The sequence below is a fragment of the Chiroxiphia lanceolata genome, chromosome 1, assembly GCF_009829145.1.
Source record: "Chiroxiphia lanceolata isolate bChiLan1 chromosome 1, bChiLan1.pri, whole genome shotgun sequence".
Lineage (NCBI taxonomy): Eukaryota > Metazoa > Chordata > Aves > Passeriformes > Pipridae > Chiroxiphia > Chiroxiphia lanceolata.
The window spans coordinates 14,228,821-14,247,309 of NC_045637.1; the positions used below are offsets into that span (position 1 = coordinate 14,228,821).

General features: G+C 38.5%; 1 protein-coding gene across 1 annotated transcript in view; it reads left to right on the plus strand.

The window, feature by feature from the left end:
* ENPP2 (ectonucleotide pyrophosphatase/phosphodiesterase 2) overlaps positions 1 to 18,489 on the plus strand; it is a 72,744-nt gene that overhangs the window by 31,808 nt on the left and 22,447 nt on the right. Inside the window, 3 exon segments of the mRNA XM_032686294.1 lie at positions 7,537 to 7,592; positions 9,791 to 9,856; positions 10,649 to 10,721. Coding sequence (XP_032542185.1) covers positions 7,537 to 7,592; positions 9,791 to 9,856; positions 10,649 to 10,721 — 195 coding nt within the window.

Genomic DNA, 18,489 nt, shown 5'->3' on the forward strand with positions numbered 1-18,489 from the left:
GATGTCCGGCTGTAGCTGATCCAGAATGAGGTATTTGTGCTCTTGTAAAATCTGTCAGTGAGCATAGTCACTCCCTTGCCTATCTAAGACCTGAGTTTGGCATGGGTTATGTGGAGAGGATGAGTTGAGCTCATAGACAATCCTATGGCTCAACTGCTGCGTGACAACTTGTTAGGCAGCTGTAATTTGATTATGCACTTTTAATTTTGCATCTTACATTAGTTATTATTAGGTAGGAGTTAGTGAAGAACTAACTGTTGGGGCTTGTACAAATGTCTCTTTTTAAACTATGATATTTTAAAAGCACAATATAAGTCCGTGAATACTTCATCACCTGCTGTGTTGTGTGGGGAACATTGTTAATTCCCACACCCAATTGTTAGCAACACCTATGCTATTTCAGAGAAAAAAGATTTTCTGGATTGTAAACAAGAATCATGAAAAATATCAGCTGAGAAGAGTTCAAGAAAATTACACAACAATGGATGACTGTATGCTGAATGAGATCCTCAGAGAATGAGGGGAGTGTTGCAGACCCAAGTAGGGATGATAAAATAAACCAGCAGATCTGAAGAATTTTCGAAAAGGGAAAACACACAAATAATGTGATAAACTGGAAATGTTTTTGGAAAATTGGAAGCAAATGCAAAAGCAAAGGCTGGCTGTAATTCAAACCCCATACGCTTAATATGAGGGAAATCCATAAGTTTGGCAAACCTGACAGATAGGGCATAATAGCCAGGTAAGGAGGTGGTAGATCTCTTGCAGAAATATGATATAAATGATACTCTCTCTGCATGTGGAAGAGTTGCACATTTGATTGCAGACTTGTATAAGAGGTTATCTCCATATATACATATAGATTAGATACAGTTAGTTTCTAACTCCTTTTTATAATTTTCTTTAAATATGACATAGTCATAGAGTGTCAAAAATAGCTGGGTATTGAAGGACAAGACATTACAATTAAGGGGGTAGGAAAGGAAATCAGGTCTTGTCTATCATATCACATATTCAGCTGGTTCTTTTTACATCTTGGGTCTCAAACTGAAGTACAATAAAAAACTGCAGAGTGGTATATGGTTTGCACAGGATTTGGAATTATTATTTTTTTGTCCAAGAAGGCAAGAAAAGTGTCAGAGACCCCCAGCCTTGTATTATGGTCAGAACTGCCTAAACCAGAATGTTATTCAACAGTGATAATTTCTGAAATACTTTCTTGCTCCGAAGACCAGCTTATCATATATGCCTTTATTAAAATGTGGAGGGTGTGGTCATCTTTCTTTCATTGTTCTAATACTCAGCCTTTTGCTGGGATACATCCAGATTACCATGGACATCAGTGTGATTTGGCAGATGAATATCCGAATTGTTCTACTCCAGGAATTATGAGAAAATTAATAGCATTAGGAAAAGGAGAAGGGGGGAGAAAGTAGTTTGGAAGTGTTTCAGGGTGCTGTAGGTGGTTGTGGGACTTCCTGAAATCCAGTCTTCTCATTTAGTATATAACCGTGATTTATTATATAATATTAAAACCACCATGTTTTCAAAACAAAAGCGTTTCATAGGAAACTGCTGCAAAACCACTCCTCATATTGCCACAGCATCTCACAGAAATGGTGAGCATCAGGGCCCATGGGGGAAACTAAGTCTACTGCTCATTTTTCATGACACTGACATTCTGTTTTCATCCCAAGTAACTTTAAGCACTAAAATTAGGCCCCAGCTGCCTTTGGCTTCTGTTAAACAGTAGTTTTCCGTGTCTTGTTTTGATGTAGTAAGTTTAAGCTTGCACCGCTGACAATACACTGGTTTTTTTAGTAATCTCTCGTGATCCTTAGAAATAAGCCAAGGTCAGCAGATGAAAGGTATAAAACTGCTGGTCTGTGGTTAGTTGGGACAGAGAGGCTTCTTCAGAAGGTAGGCCAGCTTGGATCCCAATTTGGGTCCAAAAGACGTCTTGCTGTTCAGAAATATCATAATTATAAAAGTATTGATGGTTGTTTAGGGTGCATTGTATGTAGCTTTATTTCCACTGTCAACCTTTTAAGGACCACAACCTTCAAAAAGGGCCCAGTTTGAGATGATGAGATAATCCTTAAACGGGGCCAGTAAGTGGCAGCAGGTTGTGAAGGTGTCTTTAAAGTCTGCAAAGGTATGCCTGCAGACACTAGCCATCAACAATGTGCATCTTAACTTGATATTCCTGATTTTATCCAAATTTATACATTAGCAGTTAGAATAAAACCATTATTGGAATTTTGTTGATTTTGCCTGTCTAACTATTACAGAAGGAGCTTCAAAAAGCTGTCATCTGTCCTTCCATCCTGAACACATTTTGCAGTCACTTGATTGATCCGTGGGGGAAGCAGAAAGAGAGATGTTTGTAATTCTGTTTTATACAGCTTGAGCCATGAACAAGCAACAGGGCTCTTTGAGTCTGTCTATTTAATTAATAGGCTCCATGTACAAAAATCTTCTCCTGAGCAAGAAGGCAATGCTTAGTTGCCAAATCTGTGAGAACCTTTATGTCCTGATAGAGAGTAAGAAGTGTGGAAGGGGCTACTCCATGTTTTACTTTATTGACAGAAAAAATTGTAAATGGTGCAGGAGTGGTATTAATTTTGCATTCTTGCACCAGTCTTGTACATGTTTCTTTAGTGGGAAATGCTGTGATTTCCCCTTTCCCACCTTTGCCTGGTTGTGGAAAGGATTTTCCGTTCTTGCATTACCAACTCTCCACTGCAGTGAGTGTATGCACTTCCTCTGCTCCTGACTGGAATCTCTTTCCCTACTTGGCAAATGGGAGCATGTTTGCATGACCTGGCCCAAGGGCTGGACTTCAGAGCCGTCCCTCCCATCAGCCCTGACCCAAGATATGGTCCTTTCGTAGTGTGACAAATACAGGGCAACCTCTTCAAAGTTATGGGCTTTGTTTACCCATGGGAGATTAAAACTAGGGAGGTGTCCCACTTTCTGAGCACCTTTTTTTAAAGAAAATTCTGCAGCTGTCTTTAATAACTCCTTTTGAAATAGCTGTGTGCAAATGTGTCTAGCAGTCAGAAGAAGGGAGAACTTTGGACTTTCATGTTCCATATGGCATTGACACCTAAATTATTGCTTAGCCTTGTATTCTTTCATCCATAAATAAAGGAGGAGAATTGTAGTCATTCAACACAGAGGATATAAAAATAAAAGTAATTCAACTTATACGTTTAATTTATATTTATAAAAACATGTATATTATTTATTTGGACATTTGCCAGTGTACTAGGGTTGAATGTCATTGCATAATTTAGCAGGTCTTTTTGCATTGGAAAAGCTAGATAATTTCCTGTGGCGTGGCATGGCATGAAGACAAAGTGGTTGATCTCTGATTCTTATTTTTTTAAGTATTTATTCCTCTCCTCTCTGCTTAAGCAAATTAATTCAGAAATATGGCCTTTATACTGCTTGCAATACAATAAGGCTCGTCACATATGCAAGCCAGGAGTGGACATCTGCCATTGTTAAACATCTGACTGTAAAATTCTAATATGTTAACAGTTAAACTCAATGTATTTACATATGGCAAGTAACATAAGCTCACAAATGGTACTGACCTGGCATCACCTAACACAGTAAACGTTATAAGTCACCTGAACTGATGTGACCAGCCATAGAGTGTATATAACACATTGCATTTACATGCTGAGTGCTGGAACATCTAGAATGAATTAAATTCAGGTCTGTGACTATAAGCAACAGGGAGGAAATGGAACAATAACCCTTATTTTCATCTTAATTTCAATTGTTTTGAATGGATAAAGTTGAGAGGGTATCTGCTAACTTTTTTCTTCTATCCTACCCTCTCCTATGACTTGTAGTTTGCCTTAAAGGCGATGAGTTTAAAGACAGTGAGAGACGTTCACCCGTGATTAGGCGGCAGTAAGCGTTTGCTGCTAACTCTTCTCTGGAGTTACTATCCTGTGGCTGAGGGTGCTTGTGCGCTCCAGTCTTTTGTCTAATTTTACCTATCCATTAAAACATCTGAGCAACCAAGGGCACTTCTGGTAGAGATAGCTACCACTAGGTTAATCAGCACTAACTGTCACAACTCTAAAACCCTGGATATTTGATTTAAACCTTGTTCAATGCAAATAGAAATTCTCCCACCTGGGTGACTGCTGCTTCTGTGCGTGCTTAAAGATGCCTCTACAAATGTATTGTTACGAGTAGCAGCTTTTAGGTATGATGGTGAATAGTGTTGAATTTTCTTAGTTTGGGTTTAAATAAACCAAAGGCTTCCACCCACCCCCAGCTTAAAAAACAAAGGAGGACAGAGATCCAGTAGTGTTTTGTTGTAGCTTTGAGTTGAATCAGGCTCTGCCTGGCAAAGTCAGAATGGAGTAATTCAGATGTTGTGGACAGATATGGGCCTTTTGATTTGCTGATTTTTGACTTAACAGATCCTTGTCTTAGCTACTGAGCTTATTTCAAGTGCAGCAGACACGTGTAGTCATCCAAACAGTTAATGCCAATGTAAATGGCTGCATTCCTGAGGTGAAATACCTGGGAGCAGGGCAGGTGCAGCTTTTCCCTCTCTGAAGCCAGTCTGAGTGCTTTTAGACTGCCCTTACTGCTCTTAGAAGTGCATTGCTCCTAGTTCAGAAAGCGTGAATGCTGTTTTCGTGTGACATGTGTGGAGCACAGTCTATGCTCAACATGAATAAGAAATAGCTACCACTTTCTCGCAGGTGTGCTGGCTGCCTTGGCAATATACGAAGGATCCAATTATTCATTTGCCAGAGGGATGATGTCTTTTGGCACAGGTTTAAAATCATTGGCTAAAATACACAGTGTCATGGGTAAATTCAGAGTGCTAACAGTCAGGAGCAGTGCAGGACATCTTCAGCTGCTGAGGGTGGAACTTGGCTGGTCTCATTTAGCCAGACAGGCAGACTGGACTGTTTGGACCTGTGTAGGCCAAAGGACTAAAAAGTCAAAGCAGAGTTAGCAGATGGTGAAATCCAAGCACTGAATTCCCTGGACTTAGTTTGTTGGTACCTTACCAAAGATATCTGCAAAATTATTTAAACTTGCAAGAACACATGCTTTCAAAGAAAAATAAATCTCTTCCAGCTCTGTAGGGACAATGGTTTTCCAAGCAGAGCAAGACCAAAGAGCATAACAGCAGTGGAGCTGACATACCTTGTGCTGAATTTGTATTTGACTTCCTTTCTCTGCCATGACTGGGTTCTCTAGGAATAAATCTGCAATGCAAAGAAAAATGAATGTAATTACTTTAAGTGTGGGTCCTTTTTTACCTAGGAATAACAGGAAACAGAAAGAATATGTAACAAATAACTGCCTTAGTTAGACACAGGGGCCAGGCTGAAGTTATATACCTTCTGCTGATTTATATGGCACAAACAAACATCCTTGTATTGCAATTGCACCTCTGACTGCAGTGTATGGACATGGTCACTGGATTGTAGGCACGTGTCCTCATCTCTCCTGTTCACTTGCATCCTTCTGTCTCATCCTGTTAGGGCGAGTATCCTGTGAGATTTTGAAAACAATATTCCTGTTATTCAACCACAACCCCCAAATTCCTATACAAATTCAAAGCCATTTCTCCCCTTTTTTGGCACCTACTTTGCAGACACATCATGCAAACCATAGTGCTGGTGGAAGGCTTGTGCTGTAGGGGCTGGGGGAGATGTTTGGGGGACTCATTGTTTGGTGACAGCTTGAATGAATGTTAATATGAACAAAGCCTGAAATCAGACTTTCGAGGAGAAGCACCTGAAAACAGAGAAAAGTGGGCTGCAAATCTGTGACCATTCTGCCCCTGCTGCATTTATTTAAGAAAATATCTTTTCTATGGGTCTACTCTAGATGTATTATTCTTCCCTGGAAAAGAGGATTCATTACTAAAAATTTAGAATAAAATGAAAACAAATGACCTTTCATAGCTGTGATTTTAATTTAACTGGACTGAGTCCAGTAAGATTTGGTGGAGGAGATGAGAGGTAAGGGGTCTGCCCAGGGCATTGGAAAGGCAAACGAGATCAATTTTCTCATAAATAACATTACAATATCCAAATTTAATAGCTGTTAACTATAGCCTCATTGTGCAGATGATCTTTCATCAGACCGTGCTGAATTTATTTCAGTTAAGACTGATGTGTGAATAATTCAGGTATGACATGAATAATGCGTATCCAGATAAGAGTTTACAAGTGCCTGTTTAAACAAGGTAGTGACTTAGAATGCACTTTCAAAGAATGGATTTAAAGCAAACTAAATACTTCGCAATTATTAAGGGAACTACACTTTGTCTTAACTCCTCATGAAGCAGATACATTGCAGTATGCATAAATAACGGAAAGAAATAATCTAGCTTTATACACAGTGCTGAGCTTTAAGCCATTGTCACTTTAGAAATGAGTTTTGAGATAACTTGGATAGTTCCTTGCAAGAGAGATTTAGTTCTCTAGGGCTACAAACTCGTTGTTTTCTTTCCTTTACTGTGAACTTTTCTGATGTGTGGACATTCTCATTCCCTTGCCTTGTGCAGAGTCATAGGATAGTAAAGAGAAAGAGGGTGAAGGGAAGGCAGTAAGAGAAGGATGATGAGGATAACCAGGGGTATGATATGGCTTTTGTTACAGAAAGATCAAACAAACCAGAACTACTCATGTTTGAAAAGGAATAAATAGAGGGGAATATCATGAATGTTGCACAGAAGTGGGAAGAGAAAGATTAGTAACCTGTTTTCAAAGTATGAGAACAGTACCCTAACCCCAGTGAAACTGGCAGACTTTAAAACAAACAAAATTAGAAATTCACTCTTACAGTTTGTGACTGCATTGTGGAACTTTCTGCTACAGACTGATTTATAGCCAGAAAATTTATGGGAATTGAAGGACTGAAAAAAGGGTTAAAAAATTCTTGGAGATTTTTTCTGTCATTTCCATCAATCACCATGTCAGGTGAGCTCAAAAAAATTCTTAAACATCTGTGGAGGAAGGTGTGTCTCTCTGCTTTCTTAACACCTGCTGACTTGTCTGCTCCCTTTTTTGTATGCTCTTTTCTAACACATTTTCTGTTGATGGCTACTGATGGTAGAATATGGGGGAAGAGGGACATTTACGCAGACACTGATTAGTGTTTAAGGTCTGTTCCTTTCTAACTGAGTATCCTCCAAAACCTGAACAGCTGAACATTAAAAGGGCCAGATTAGTAATGGCTGGGTTTTGAAAATTAAATTATATGCTGGAGGAATTCCTGGTCGTGAATCTTAGTACTTTCAATTAAAAGCAACAAAAAGATATAGGGGTGAAAGTCTGCAGCACAGCAGCTGACCCACTGCAGCAGAGTTTGCACAGTCTAGTCAATCCACATTTTCAAATTAGGACCGCAGACTGAAAACTGAAATTTCCACTTCTAGGCTCAGGGTAGAAGAATGTGTCTTGAAAACATTTTCTTTTGATTTCAGAGATTCATTAAAGATCTGAGTGCACTCTAATCCTCTTATATTTTCCTCATTAGATTTGGATTACTGCAGCCAAGCAAGGGGTGAAAGCTGGCACGTTCTTCTGGTCTATGTAAGTTCCTCTGTTTTCTGGAGATTTTTAACTAATAACTCGGAATTAATTTGATGTGTTTATTAAGTTGTTTTCCTTTCTGTAAGCATTTGGTAGCTTAGAGACTGCACCTGTAACCCTCCGTTGTTTCATTTGTTCGATGTTTCTGATGACTAAAGCTGATGCTGCAGTTTGCTGCTTTAGATTCATGCACTGATTTTTAGCAGTTGTCTAAAGAAAAAATGTGTAACTTTGTGAAAAATTGCTGTCTTTCATTTCACAGTGTGGTTTTTTGTCTCCTTAGTATTGCTAGCAATGTTTCCAAGTCCTCTGAGAGTGGAAGACTCTTACTGTCCTCTTTGTTAGCTGACATCACTGGCCTATTTGACTCAAAGGTCTGACTCATTCATTTTACAATACAGTCTGACCTTTGAGTAAGATATCCAATTTCTCTTTCTTAAAAGACAACCCTGAGGATCTTTGTTGTTTGTTCTTTTGTTTAATGATTCCAACCTATTTTTCCTCATCCCAGCTAAAGCTACAACCAAAAATGAGTGCATTTTGATAATTTTTGAGTTCTGAGGAATTCATATGGATCACTCTCCATTACATTTTAGTGGCAGGATTGCAAGAGCAAAGGTTTAAACTGCATGATTGAAACAATAAGGGGATTTGCTTATTTTTTGTGATTCCATTAGGCATAATACTCTTTACTGCTCTAAATATCATATCATATGGACAGAATATAAAACATACCACAAGCCAGTGATAGGTTTAGGTTTGCAAGATGATTTTCTGACAGAGCTCCATTCTGGTGCTCTACAAACCAAAGAGATCAATGTGATTCCTGAGCTCTATAGCTACATAATCTCCATAAACACCCTGGCCAATGCATGCTTGGGGATATATAATGTTACAGAAGGTAACCAAGGATATGCCATATGAATGGCAATAGTAAAGGAGTGAGACAGCTACTTCATGTATGAAAGAAATATATATGCCTTAAATATATATACCTATGTATTATTTAGTTTGGGACATAGAATGTTTTTGGGGAGAATTTTCAGGCAAACTCTTTTAGGAAAACAGAATTATTAAAAAGATTTTAGTCAGAAATTAGTTAATTGCAATGATGGATTTTTTTTCATATCGCAAAATTAATAAAAACATAAAAATTGAGCAGTACCCAAGATTATGATTGCACTTTAAAATATTACCTTGTTTGAAAATTTTAGCATAAATTCTCGTTTTTATAGTTGTTTTTACAACTCAAAGTTCTCCATGTTGTTGGAGACTGAGGCCACTGTTATTTTACAAGGCATGAAAAATTAATGTATTTCCAAATGGCTGTTGACATCTCTATTTCTCTTGTCAGATGTTTCCAAAGAATGCTGAATTCAATTCAGCGTGGTTGCTCTGATGGTTGTCTTTGATTCCTGTCTTGGGATTCTGTTATTGATCTAATGGAATCTAGTCTGACTGTGCTATTGTATTAAAATAACTGTGGTCACTGACCTGCAGAGTTTTCCTTAGATGACCAAGATATTTGGAGTTTTAACAGCTGTTTATAGGGTTAGTCATTTTCATAGCATGAGCTTGGCCTCAGCAGCCAAGTGAGAATGGCTGTCACTATACAAACAGTAAACAGGATGAGTTTGTTCTGCAGAGTGAGAAGCTGTCATAGTTATGCAAATAATCGTGCTGATGGCCTGATGTTTCAGATTACTGATTCTGATTTACACCAGCCTAGCCCTCAGTTTGGTTACTGTTAAGTCTGTGAGAACTTGTCCAGTGTCTGCAAGACTACCAGAGCAGGATGGTCATTTAAACCTGTACTGATGTGAGTAATGTAATGGTTTTTAATCATGTCGGCTATCCAATGGCTGCATGATTGTGCACAAGAAAAGGTTCATCTGAGTTAAAGCTACCAGAATGGATCTCTGTTCACTCTTATGTTAGATTTAGTGCCTTGAGTTCTGAGTGCAGTTACAAAATTCTATTCATCTTTCTTTTGGAGTATGTGGACATTCAGGAGATCTGATCTGATTCTGGTTGCAAATTAAGAATCGGTATTAAGCAACAAAGAAGATACATCATGCTAAAATCAAATTACACTATTATGTTTTATTTTATTTGTTAGAATCAGTTCATAACAAAGTTTTGTTGATGCTTTCTGTATCCTATGATAACAAGGTATATTTCTGTATTTTGTGGTCTAGTGTCATCCCCCATGAGCGCAGAATATTAACAATACTGCAGTGGCTAACCCTTCCAGACAATGAAAGGTAATTCACTTATTGTCATCTGCTGTTGGATAACTGCTAGATTGTCTTCTCCTTAGAGGTAGTTGGAAGAACAAGGAGAAATTTAATTCCAAAAATCATTTTTGTCTGCTACAGGCTATCACTGATTTAAGGATTTGTTTGAGTTTTGTGTTTAGTGGAAGATTTTGGGTATTTGAGGTTTTTTTTGTTTGTTTTGGGGGTTTTTTTTGTTGTTGTTTTGTTTTCCAATATTAGCTCTTCCCCATCAGCAGTTTTATTCTTCCAAATAAATGTATGGTATGGATTTATTTCTTATCAAAAAGCATGTAGTTGCATGGATTAGCTTGGACTGTTCTTATCCTACTGAGCCTAATATAGTTTAACAACCTTACAGACAATGGCATTTGCAGAACTGGACACTGAGCACTAGGAAAATGTTAAGATTTTAATTATGAGTGAGGTTTAGTGCACAACTTCCCACATGCTGCTGGCTGCAAAGCTCAGGCGAGCTGCTGTTGTGATTTCTCCTACAAGACTTAGAATGAGTGTGTGTCCTCAGATGGTACCCCATGTGCCTCCCTCTGTGTGTTCCTGGATTTAATAAAGCTGCAAAACAAGTAATTGCTTGATTATACCATGGAAACAAAAGACTGCTAAATGATTCTGTGATTGTATGACTGAGAAACAGTTCTTTTTCCATCAAGATAAGTCTCTTTGGAAAGTTGGCTTGGCTTGACTTGACTTGACCTAGCAGGCCCATGTTTTTGTGTTGTCGAAGGAAAGCTAACCTGAACAAGACCTTTCTTCTTTCAGGCCTTATGTTTATGCTTTCTACTCTGAGCAACCAGATGCTGCTGGCCACAGATATGGTCCTTTCAATTCAGAGGTTAGTACAGATTTTTTTCTGCAGAAAAAGCAGGTATCTCAAATTCTTGGTTTTTGAATAATTAATGCTGCTCACGAGTAGCATTTTTAGCAACTTTTTCCCACCTGTTTCTGCAGCATGAATCTCCTCTGCAAGAGAAAACAAAGTTGTTGTTTAAAGGATTTATCATGTGAGATTCACTTCTGTGAGAAGGAACTGCCCATGTGTGATATGATTATGCAAAAGGAAAGATTTGGCAAAGACAGTCGTATGTTTGTGTGCAACAGCATAATTTGACTTTTCTCTAAAAATTTGTCCTTCTTAAAAGCAATTAAAATATAATGCAGAAAATATTGAGGAAAAATGCAGAGCAGAAAAAAACTTTCTTTAAGCTGACAGCCTGCAGTAGACAAAGTAATAATTCCAGTCTGTCAGGAACCGTAAAAAGCTGCTAGTTCCAGTTTCATATAGGCCCTACAGGGTTTCAGAAAGCTTTGCCAATACTGTTCCCTCAGGACCATACTGTTGAGTTTGAAGAAAGTTTTGAAGCACCATAAAGCGTTTTAATGAAAAATTATCTGCAACATGCTGCAGTAGTTTAACTCCTTGTTTGACTTCAGATAGCTGGCTGCGACTGATGGGTACTGTTTCCCTGCCAGCACTGTCCAGCTGACAAGAACTTAAAAATTATGCATTTGCCTGGGATTTGTGAGGAGGGAAAGTAAATTCTGTACCCAAATATCCCACTTCGTGTGACTGGGATCAGGCATTTCCAATAATCTCTGACGTCTGGCAAAGGTCCCCTAGTTTCAGTGCAAATGTATGTCTGCAGATTCCCATCACAAGACTTTAGGAGTGTTTATATAAGCTTTTCAAAGGGCAAACAAATGTTTGCAAATCTTTGAAAAGTGAGGAATGTATCAGATGCCTACGTCTTGGGAGGCAATACAAATTTCCTTGAGCAGCCAGGTACCCAGCAGTAGTTTCTTATTTGTTTGTATACATCTGGTAGCTGTTTCTTGACTGGAGAAGAGAGCGAAGGGAAGCAACATTAGTATTTTTTAATATGCTCGAGTTATTTGGGCTGTTGAAATAGTTTGCAGCGGTTATGAAGTTGCAGTTGGTAGCATCCCTGTTGGAGCAGTATGAGCCATGGTCCGAGAACAGTGGGTGTGAGGAATTATTCCAAACCAGTGCTGAAACACTGTAGTGGATGGAGGGAAGCAGTCCTTTTTCTGGATAAGGGGTGGTTAAGACCTACCAACACTCCTGTTAAATTGACAGGCAGGATATGTGTCCATGTTGTCATTTGGCTCAAAACAAGAGATATGTCTGATTCAATCAGGCAAGGTATCAGTAATGAGAGCTCTCTGATTCAGTGATATATTTCTCAATAATGCTTTATAATTCCTCTTATTGAAGTGTTACAATTACTATATATAGCTTATTACTGAAAACTCTACTTTTATTTATCTGGAGACAACCACCTCCTTCTGAACAAGGTTGTGGAGCTTTTTCCATGGACCTCAAGGAGAATATTAAGATGATGACATTGAAATTGTTCTTTAAATTGTGGTGTTTAACAAACCAGTTTAGCATCCAATACGGCAATCTAGTTTCAGGTTAATTGTAAAAGTCTAAAAAGTGAAGTTAGGAAAGTGTTCATCGTAGGAAAGTCACTATAAAAGGAAAAAGCCTCCAAAGACTCTTACTGTTTGGGGGCTCTTCTCTACAGTTATCTGAAGGTTAATCTCTAATTGCAAGGCAAAGCTTAGTCTCTTAATAAGTGTGAATTAATAGCGTATGAAACTTTTGCAAAAAAATAGTTTTATGTCATTTACGTTAAACACAAGAAGACTGTGAAATTGATTTTTAGCAAATTGAGAACAGATGAGTTGGCAGAACTTAGTATGGGTTTGCAGTTCAAACAGTGGAACTAACTTTGTGAATGGAAATTTAAGTAAATGAATACAGCTGTGTAAGTATACAGATGCTGAGGTTTGGGAGGGGCCTGGTTTCAGGATTGAAAAGCTAGGAAGTATTTTATATTGTTTCTCTTGACACTGCTTTCAATGTAACTTTTAGGAGCTATGAAATTTACATACACCAGCTGGAAGAAAGTCCTCAAAGGGATCCCTTTGGGCTACTTCCTTGATATACTGAAAGTGTAACCTCCCTCCATTCTTTTCTTGTATGATGCTGGCAGCACTTAGACAGCTGGAGTAGTACTGATCATTTTAATTCGTGCAAACGCAGATCAGCCAAACAATAATATTTGAAAACAAGCTCATAAGGACTCTGTTATATTTTAAATGAGCTTCTTATTTCTTCTTTTGAAGAGTGAATATTTTATGCTGAATTTTTCTTGCAGTAGTAGTTTGAGAAATAGTTTTATATCTTGAAAACCTCCAAATCTTACAAGTTTCCTGTAGAATAAAGTGAATTAGAGCTTATTGTACCAAACAACATTCTAAATATATTTTAAATATATAATCTTAAAGGTTTAATGGCATCTGTTACTGATAGTTTTCAGCTTCCAGGCTTCAGCAGATGGCACTCAGAGCTTCCCAGGACATGCACAACATCATATTTGCAGAGTGTCTTAAAAACTAGAAGTAAAGGGACTTAGAGACACATAAACCTTTGGTGAATTGCCAAGGTTTTTTAGGTAAATGGAATTGATAGTATGGCTAGTGTACACAAGTGTAACTTTGCATATACTCTAACATGAAGTTCAGTGTAAATGACTTGGTTGTCTAGGTTTGGTTGGGTTTTTTCTTTGCCTTGTGGTGGGTTTGTTTGGTTTTGGTTTTTTGTTTGTTTGGTGTTTTGTTTTTTTGTTTTATTTTTAGTATTTCAGTGGATTCCATTGTTTCCAGGAGCAGTTATGGGACATATAAAATATATGCTTGCTTTTGATTTACTTCTGCTTTTTTTTTCTTTCCCTCTGTGCTTCTGCAGTTGAACTCTGGTAGGTTGGTCCATCCGGGTCAAGAAGCAGAGCTTTGGCTGGCTAGTTACCCTTGTGATGTTACAGTTTCCTTCTGTAAGCAGGGAAGGATTTGTTTCCCTCCTCCATAACTCTGTTATGACTCTTCTCAAGCAAGACTAAGATTTGGCTGGTTAATAAGAACTTGGCTTTTTTTTTTCCTCCTAGCTAACTTTTTTTTTTTACATAAAATATTCCAGAAATATACTACCATAAGAGCTCTAAAATACATCGAAATCTGGCACTGCTAAGCCATTTCTGCTGCTCTTCTAACATGCTGTCTTGAGACAGTCATTTCAGTGTTCAGACCTCGCGTTTTCTGGCATTGTGGAGCTCTGTCTGGGCCGATTCAGAGACAGTAAAATGAGAATCCTTCCTTTCCCTGCCGCTCCTCTCATCAGGACTGCACAAAGCTTGAAGCATTTTAAAAACAGAAAACTCTGGTGCTGCTTTATTAAAATGCCTTTCTGGAGAAAGACGAATGAGACTGGACTAGAATCTCCTTTCCAGCTGCTTGCGTTGGAAGCAATGAAACAGCATGGCAGATGGTAACATCCCCTTCCTCCCCTTCCCTGTTTATGTAGCTCTGTAACTGAACAACTGTGAGAAGCTGCCTAAGTACATAGAAGTTAAATAACATCGTAAATCTCCAACTCCTCTCAAGCCCATTCAGCATGTTCTGTCACACACAGCATATTGTAGTTTATCTCCTGGTAGGCGTCACCTGTCAGCACTTCACACACCATCTGAGCAGTGCCAGGAGCCTGTGACTTGTGTTAAAGTCAGAGAGAGCAGGAGAATTTAAAATTACAAGCAAGCTGATTAATGGGATAGTAGTTTATTCTAGCTATATCTCCTTTTTTTTAACTTTTATAGTTTTTTTTCCTCCATAAGTCTGTCCCAGGTAGTTGTGCATTATGAACAATAACAATACCCAATGAGATGCCACACTGAAAGTGCTAGGAAATTAAATTCTCGAAATTGCCATGGAGCTGGTAATGAGGAGGTAGCAGGGCAGACTTCTCATGTGCTGCCACTAATGTGCCCTGCCTGGCTGATTTGAAGGATACGAGCTCCATTCTGTCTCACCTTTGTAGCTCTGATCTGCAGACCCCAAAGAGTAGGTTCTGGTGATTCCAGTGGGCTACAAGGTCTGGCACACGATAGTGGCACCTGCTAATGCTACGGATGAAGGTACTTGGTGTCACTGATTCAGCCAAAAAGTGGGTGTGGGAAACCTTGCAGAAGTCATTTAGACTGAACAGGCTCTAATGCTCACACCTAAGCCATCATTCAAGTGAAATGTTGCATTTCCACCAGCACTCTATCCCCAGACACTTATTAAATGGCGTGCAATGATTTTTGCTTTAATTGAAATTAAGTTTACTTAATTTTTTATAATATTAATGGATTAATATCTTATAACTAACACCCCCCAGATAACTATATATTTTCAAAGCCAGAAGCCCCACCTATCTTCTGAAACACCAATTTAATTTGCTTTTATGCTGTCTGCTCTTGTAACTGCTCCGCTTTCAGTACAATTTGGTGGATTCCTCCTCAAAGAGGACAGATTCTAAATTGTCCACAAGCCTAAATTTTTGAAAAGGCCAGAGCATTTATGCTTCAGGATTATCTGGCACACATAGCTTTACTATCTGATGTGAGCTGAGACAGGCTTTTTTTCTGAGTCCAGACATCTCTCCCTGCCAGTACAGGAGAGTAGTTATGGCTCCCCTCTTACTCCGCCTAAGAGACCTAAGAGAAAGCTTCCTCCTAAGAGGAGACAGGAAAGACCAGTTGCAGCTCCAAAGAAAAGAAGAAAAGTACATAGAGTGGATCAATATTCTACGGAAACTCGTCGGAAGAAAGTAAGTTCCAAAAATTTATGATGGAAGTGCCACTTTTTAGGCACTGCGTTGTCTTTATTTTTTTCAACATGGGAGTTCATTCCATGCTTCAGGTTGGGATTTTGCAGCCAAAACTTTTCTAAATGTACTGAAGGACCCAAAGGAAAGCAGCCAAACCAGACGAAGCCTTCTGGGAGCTATGTTTTTCTTATTTCAGACTGTTTGCATTAGGGAGAGTTGTCTTTATAATCCCTTAATATTTTTAAATCCAGCCATCAGCTGGAGGCAATGTCAGATAAATCCTCAGGAAGACAATTCCACTGTTGCTAACCCTTCTGAACTATTACAAGTTCTGCGATAGGCTGTAGACTCCTTAACTCCCACCTCATAGGAGCATAGTGATTATTCAAGATTTTATGTCTAATCATGATGGTTGTGGAAAATGTGACTCATAAAATCTAAAAGGAAAAGAACATTTGTTTTAAAAATGTACATTTTAAAGACATTTTGTGACTTTGGAGGGTAAAGGATTCTTGATTACATGATTTCTGAATGCTGTATTTACAATAGAGATGGTGCACTACTCTGTTTTCACAAGGAAAACATCAAATAGAAATTGCTTTATTAAGAAATGCATGTGGATGAAAAGGGTATTCCTTAGTATACGATCTTTCTCCACATGGCACTAACTAACACACTAGGAGGGGTTATAGACTGCTTCAGTATTATTTTCACTTCAGAAATTTAACTAAATAATTAAAAAACTCTTAAATAAACAACCTACATATTTCTCCTTTAAACTTGAAACAAAAACCTTGACACTCCACAGTATACTACAAGAGGCTTTAAGCGTTCTTCTCAGTATCTTTTTTTGTGGGGCTGTTTTCACAATGCTACCAACTCTTTATTGTAGCATCATCTTAGAGATCCATACATCCTGAAAGCTAAAATATTTCTGTACAGTCTTCCAAAGCCTTGATATTAACATATTAGCTGAAGAAGGGTGCAAGAGTTCTATTTGTTTGCCAATAACTTTCTGAAAGCTACATCTGCAAAAGAATGTGAGTTGTAAGAGGAGATCGAGTTGCTCAAGAGAGTAGCTGAACAAAATTGCCTTCACTTGAAATCTCTGTAATTATTGTTGCTCTGTTTTTTTATCATTATTATTTCTAAAAGAAGCCTCAAGCCTGCTGACAAAAGTAAACATTAACGGAAAATCCATCTGGTACCGATCTCTTCACTCTTGTGACCAATGACAGGACTCAAGGAAACGGCGTGGGGCTGAGTCAGGGGAGGTGTAGGTTGGATGTTAGGGAAAGGATCTTCACCCGGAGAGTGATTGAGCACGGGAAGAGACTCCCCAGGGAAGTGGTCACTGCACCAAGCCTGACAGAGTTCAGGGAGCATTTGGACAATGCTTTTGGGCACATGGTGGGATTCTTGGGGTGTCCTGTGCAGGGCCAGGAGGTGGACTCAGTGATCCTGATGGGTGCCTTCCAGCTCAGTATATTTGATGATTCTATGGATTTCCAGCTTTTTTGAATAAGCTTTGAATTCCGAGTAAACATTTTATTTTCTTACATGATTGACTTTGTATAAATAGTCTCATAAAAATGGAATTCCCATTAGTTGAAGAAATTTTTTTATTTGAGAGTGGAAGAATGCTGAAATAGGCAATTTTCTTTTTTACTGAACTTGAATGTTCCAAAGTTTTTACTAAAGTGACTACTTAGGCCTTCCTGAATTAAAATATTTCAAAATTTCACCCTTTGTCTGAACTGCTTCCATATGTTGCAGAAACTGTTCCTTCTGTTCCCCACCATGATTCCTTCTCTCGTAAGTCACTTCTCTGTGTATTTATAGTGCCACATGGGAATTGATATTTCCTATCTCATCTTATAACCTATCAGACTCGTTTAAAATGTATCTCTTAATGACTCAGGCAGAGGGAGAATTTCTGAACCGTATCTTTCTTGGTCACACTAACATGGTGTTTATTTTGGAAAATTCTGCCAAAATCTATTTTTTTTCTCAGCCGCGATTTGTTATAATTCTTTTTGTCACTGGGAGGACTTTTTATTGTGGATACTTGGATCAGCCAAATCAAACAGACAAATGAGGAAGAAGTTGCCATATTGTGACAACAAATGTTTTCTTCTCAAAATCAAAACAAAATCTGAGTCTTCTGCCTAAAAATCTGACTTTTCCCTCCTCTGTGCCATCTGGTAAAAAATATTTGATTTTCTTAAAGCTGAAAACACAGTCCTGTATCCTGTTGTTTTCTGGTTTTTTTTCTTAATGAAAAAGAAACTTAAATGAAGAAATCACAGTATTGTATCTGTGTCCTCTGGGGCCTGCTGACAATTTGGCCAGAACTGTCATTTGAGCTGTTGGAAACTCTTGGCTTTGAAGCTGAAGAACGTTCCCTCTGAGCCCCATGTGCTACTCAAGTGACGTGCATGTTGTCGTCTAAGTATCAGATGTCCTTTGAAGTGAATTTCATTAAGTGACTTGGCATGTGAATCCCAAGTCCAAAGTTTCATTTCATGTTCATACTTTGACTAAACCATGCACATAAAATAGTCTTTTAAAAATACTGTTCTTCATTTATAAGAAACGAACTGAACCCCAAAGTCATGTGTGCTTTCCTACTCTCTATACATGGTTTTACCAGCTGTACACATGTTCACCGGACGCCCAGGATCAGCCATAAAGATCTTTTGCTGTCTTGTGTCAGCATCTCAGCAGGGCTTTCTCATGATGAAATCGTGCTGCAGATATACAAAAGGAAATGGTATGGTAGTTGTGGGTGTAACAGCTCAGCCAAGGCTTTCCCTCTTGACCTGGATGGTTACTCCTACCAGAGTTTTGCCAAAGGACCACCATTGTAGTAGTAGGAACATTGCAGTGACAGAATTAACTCTTTTTTTCTTTCTGCATATTTATACAG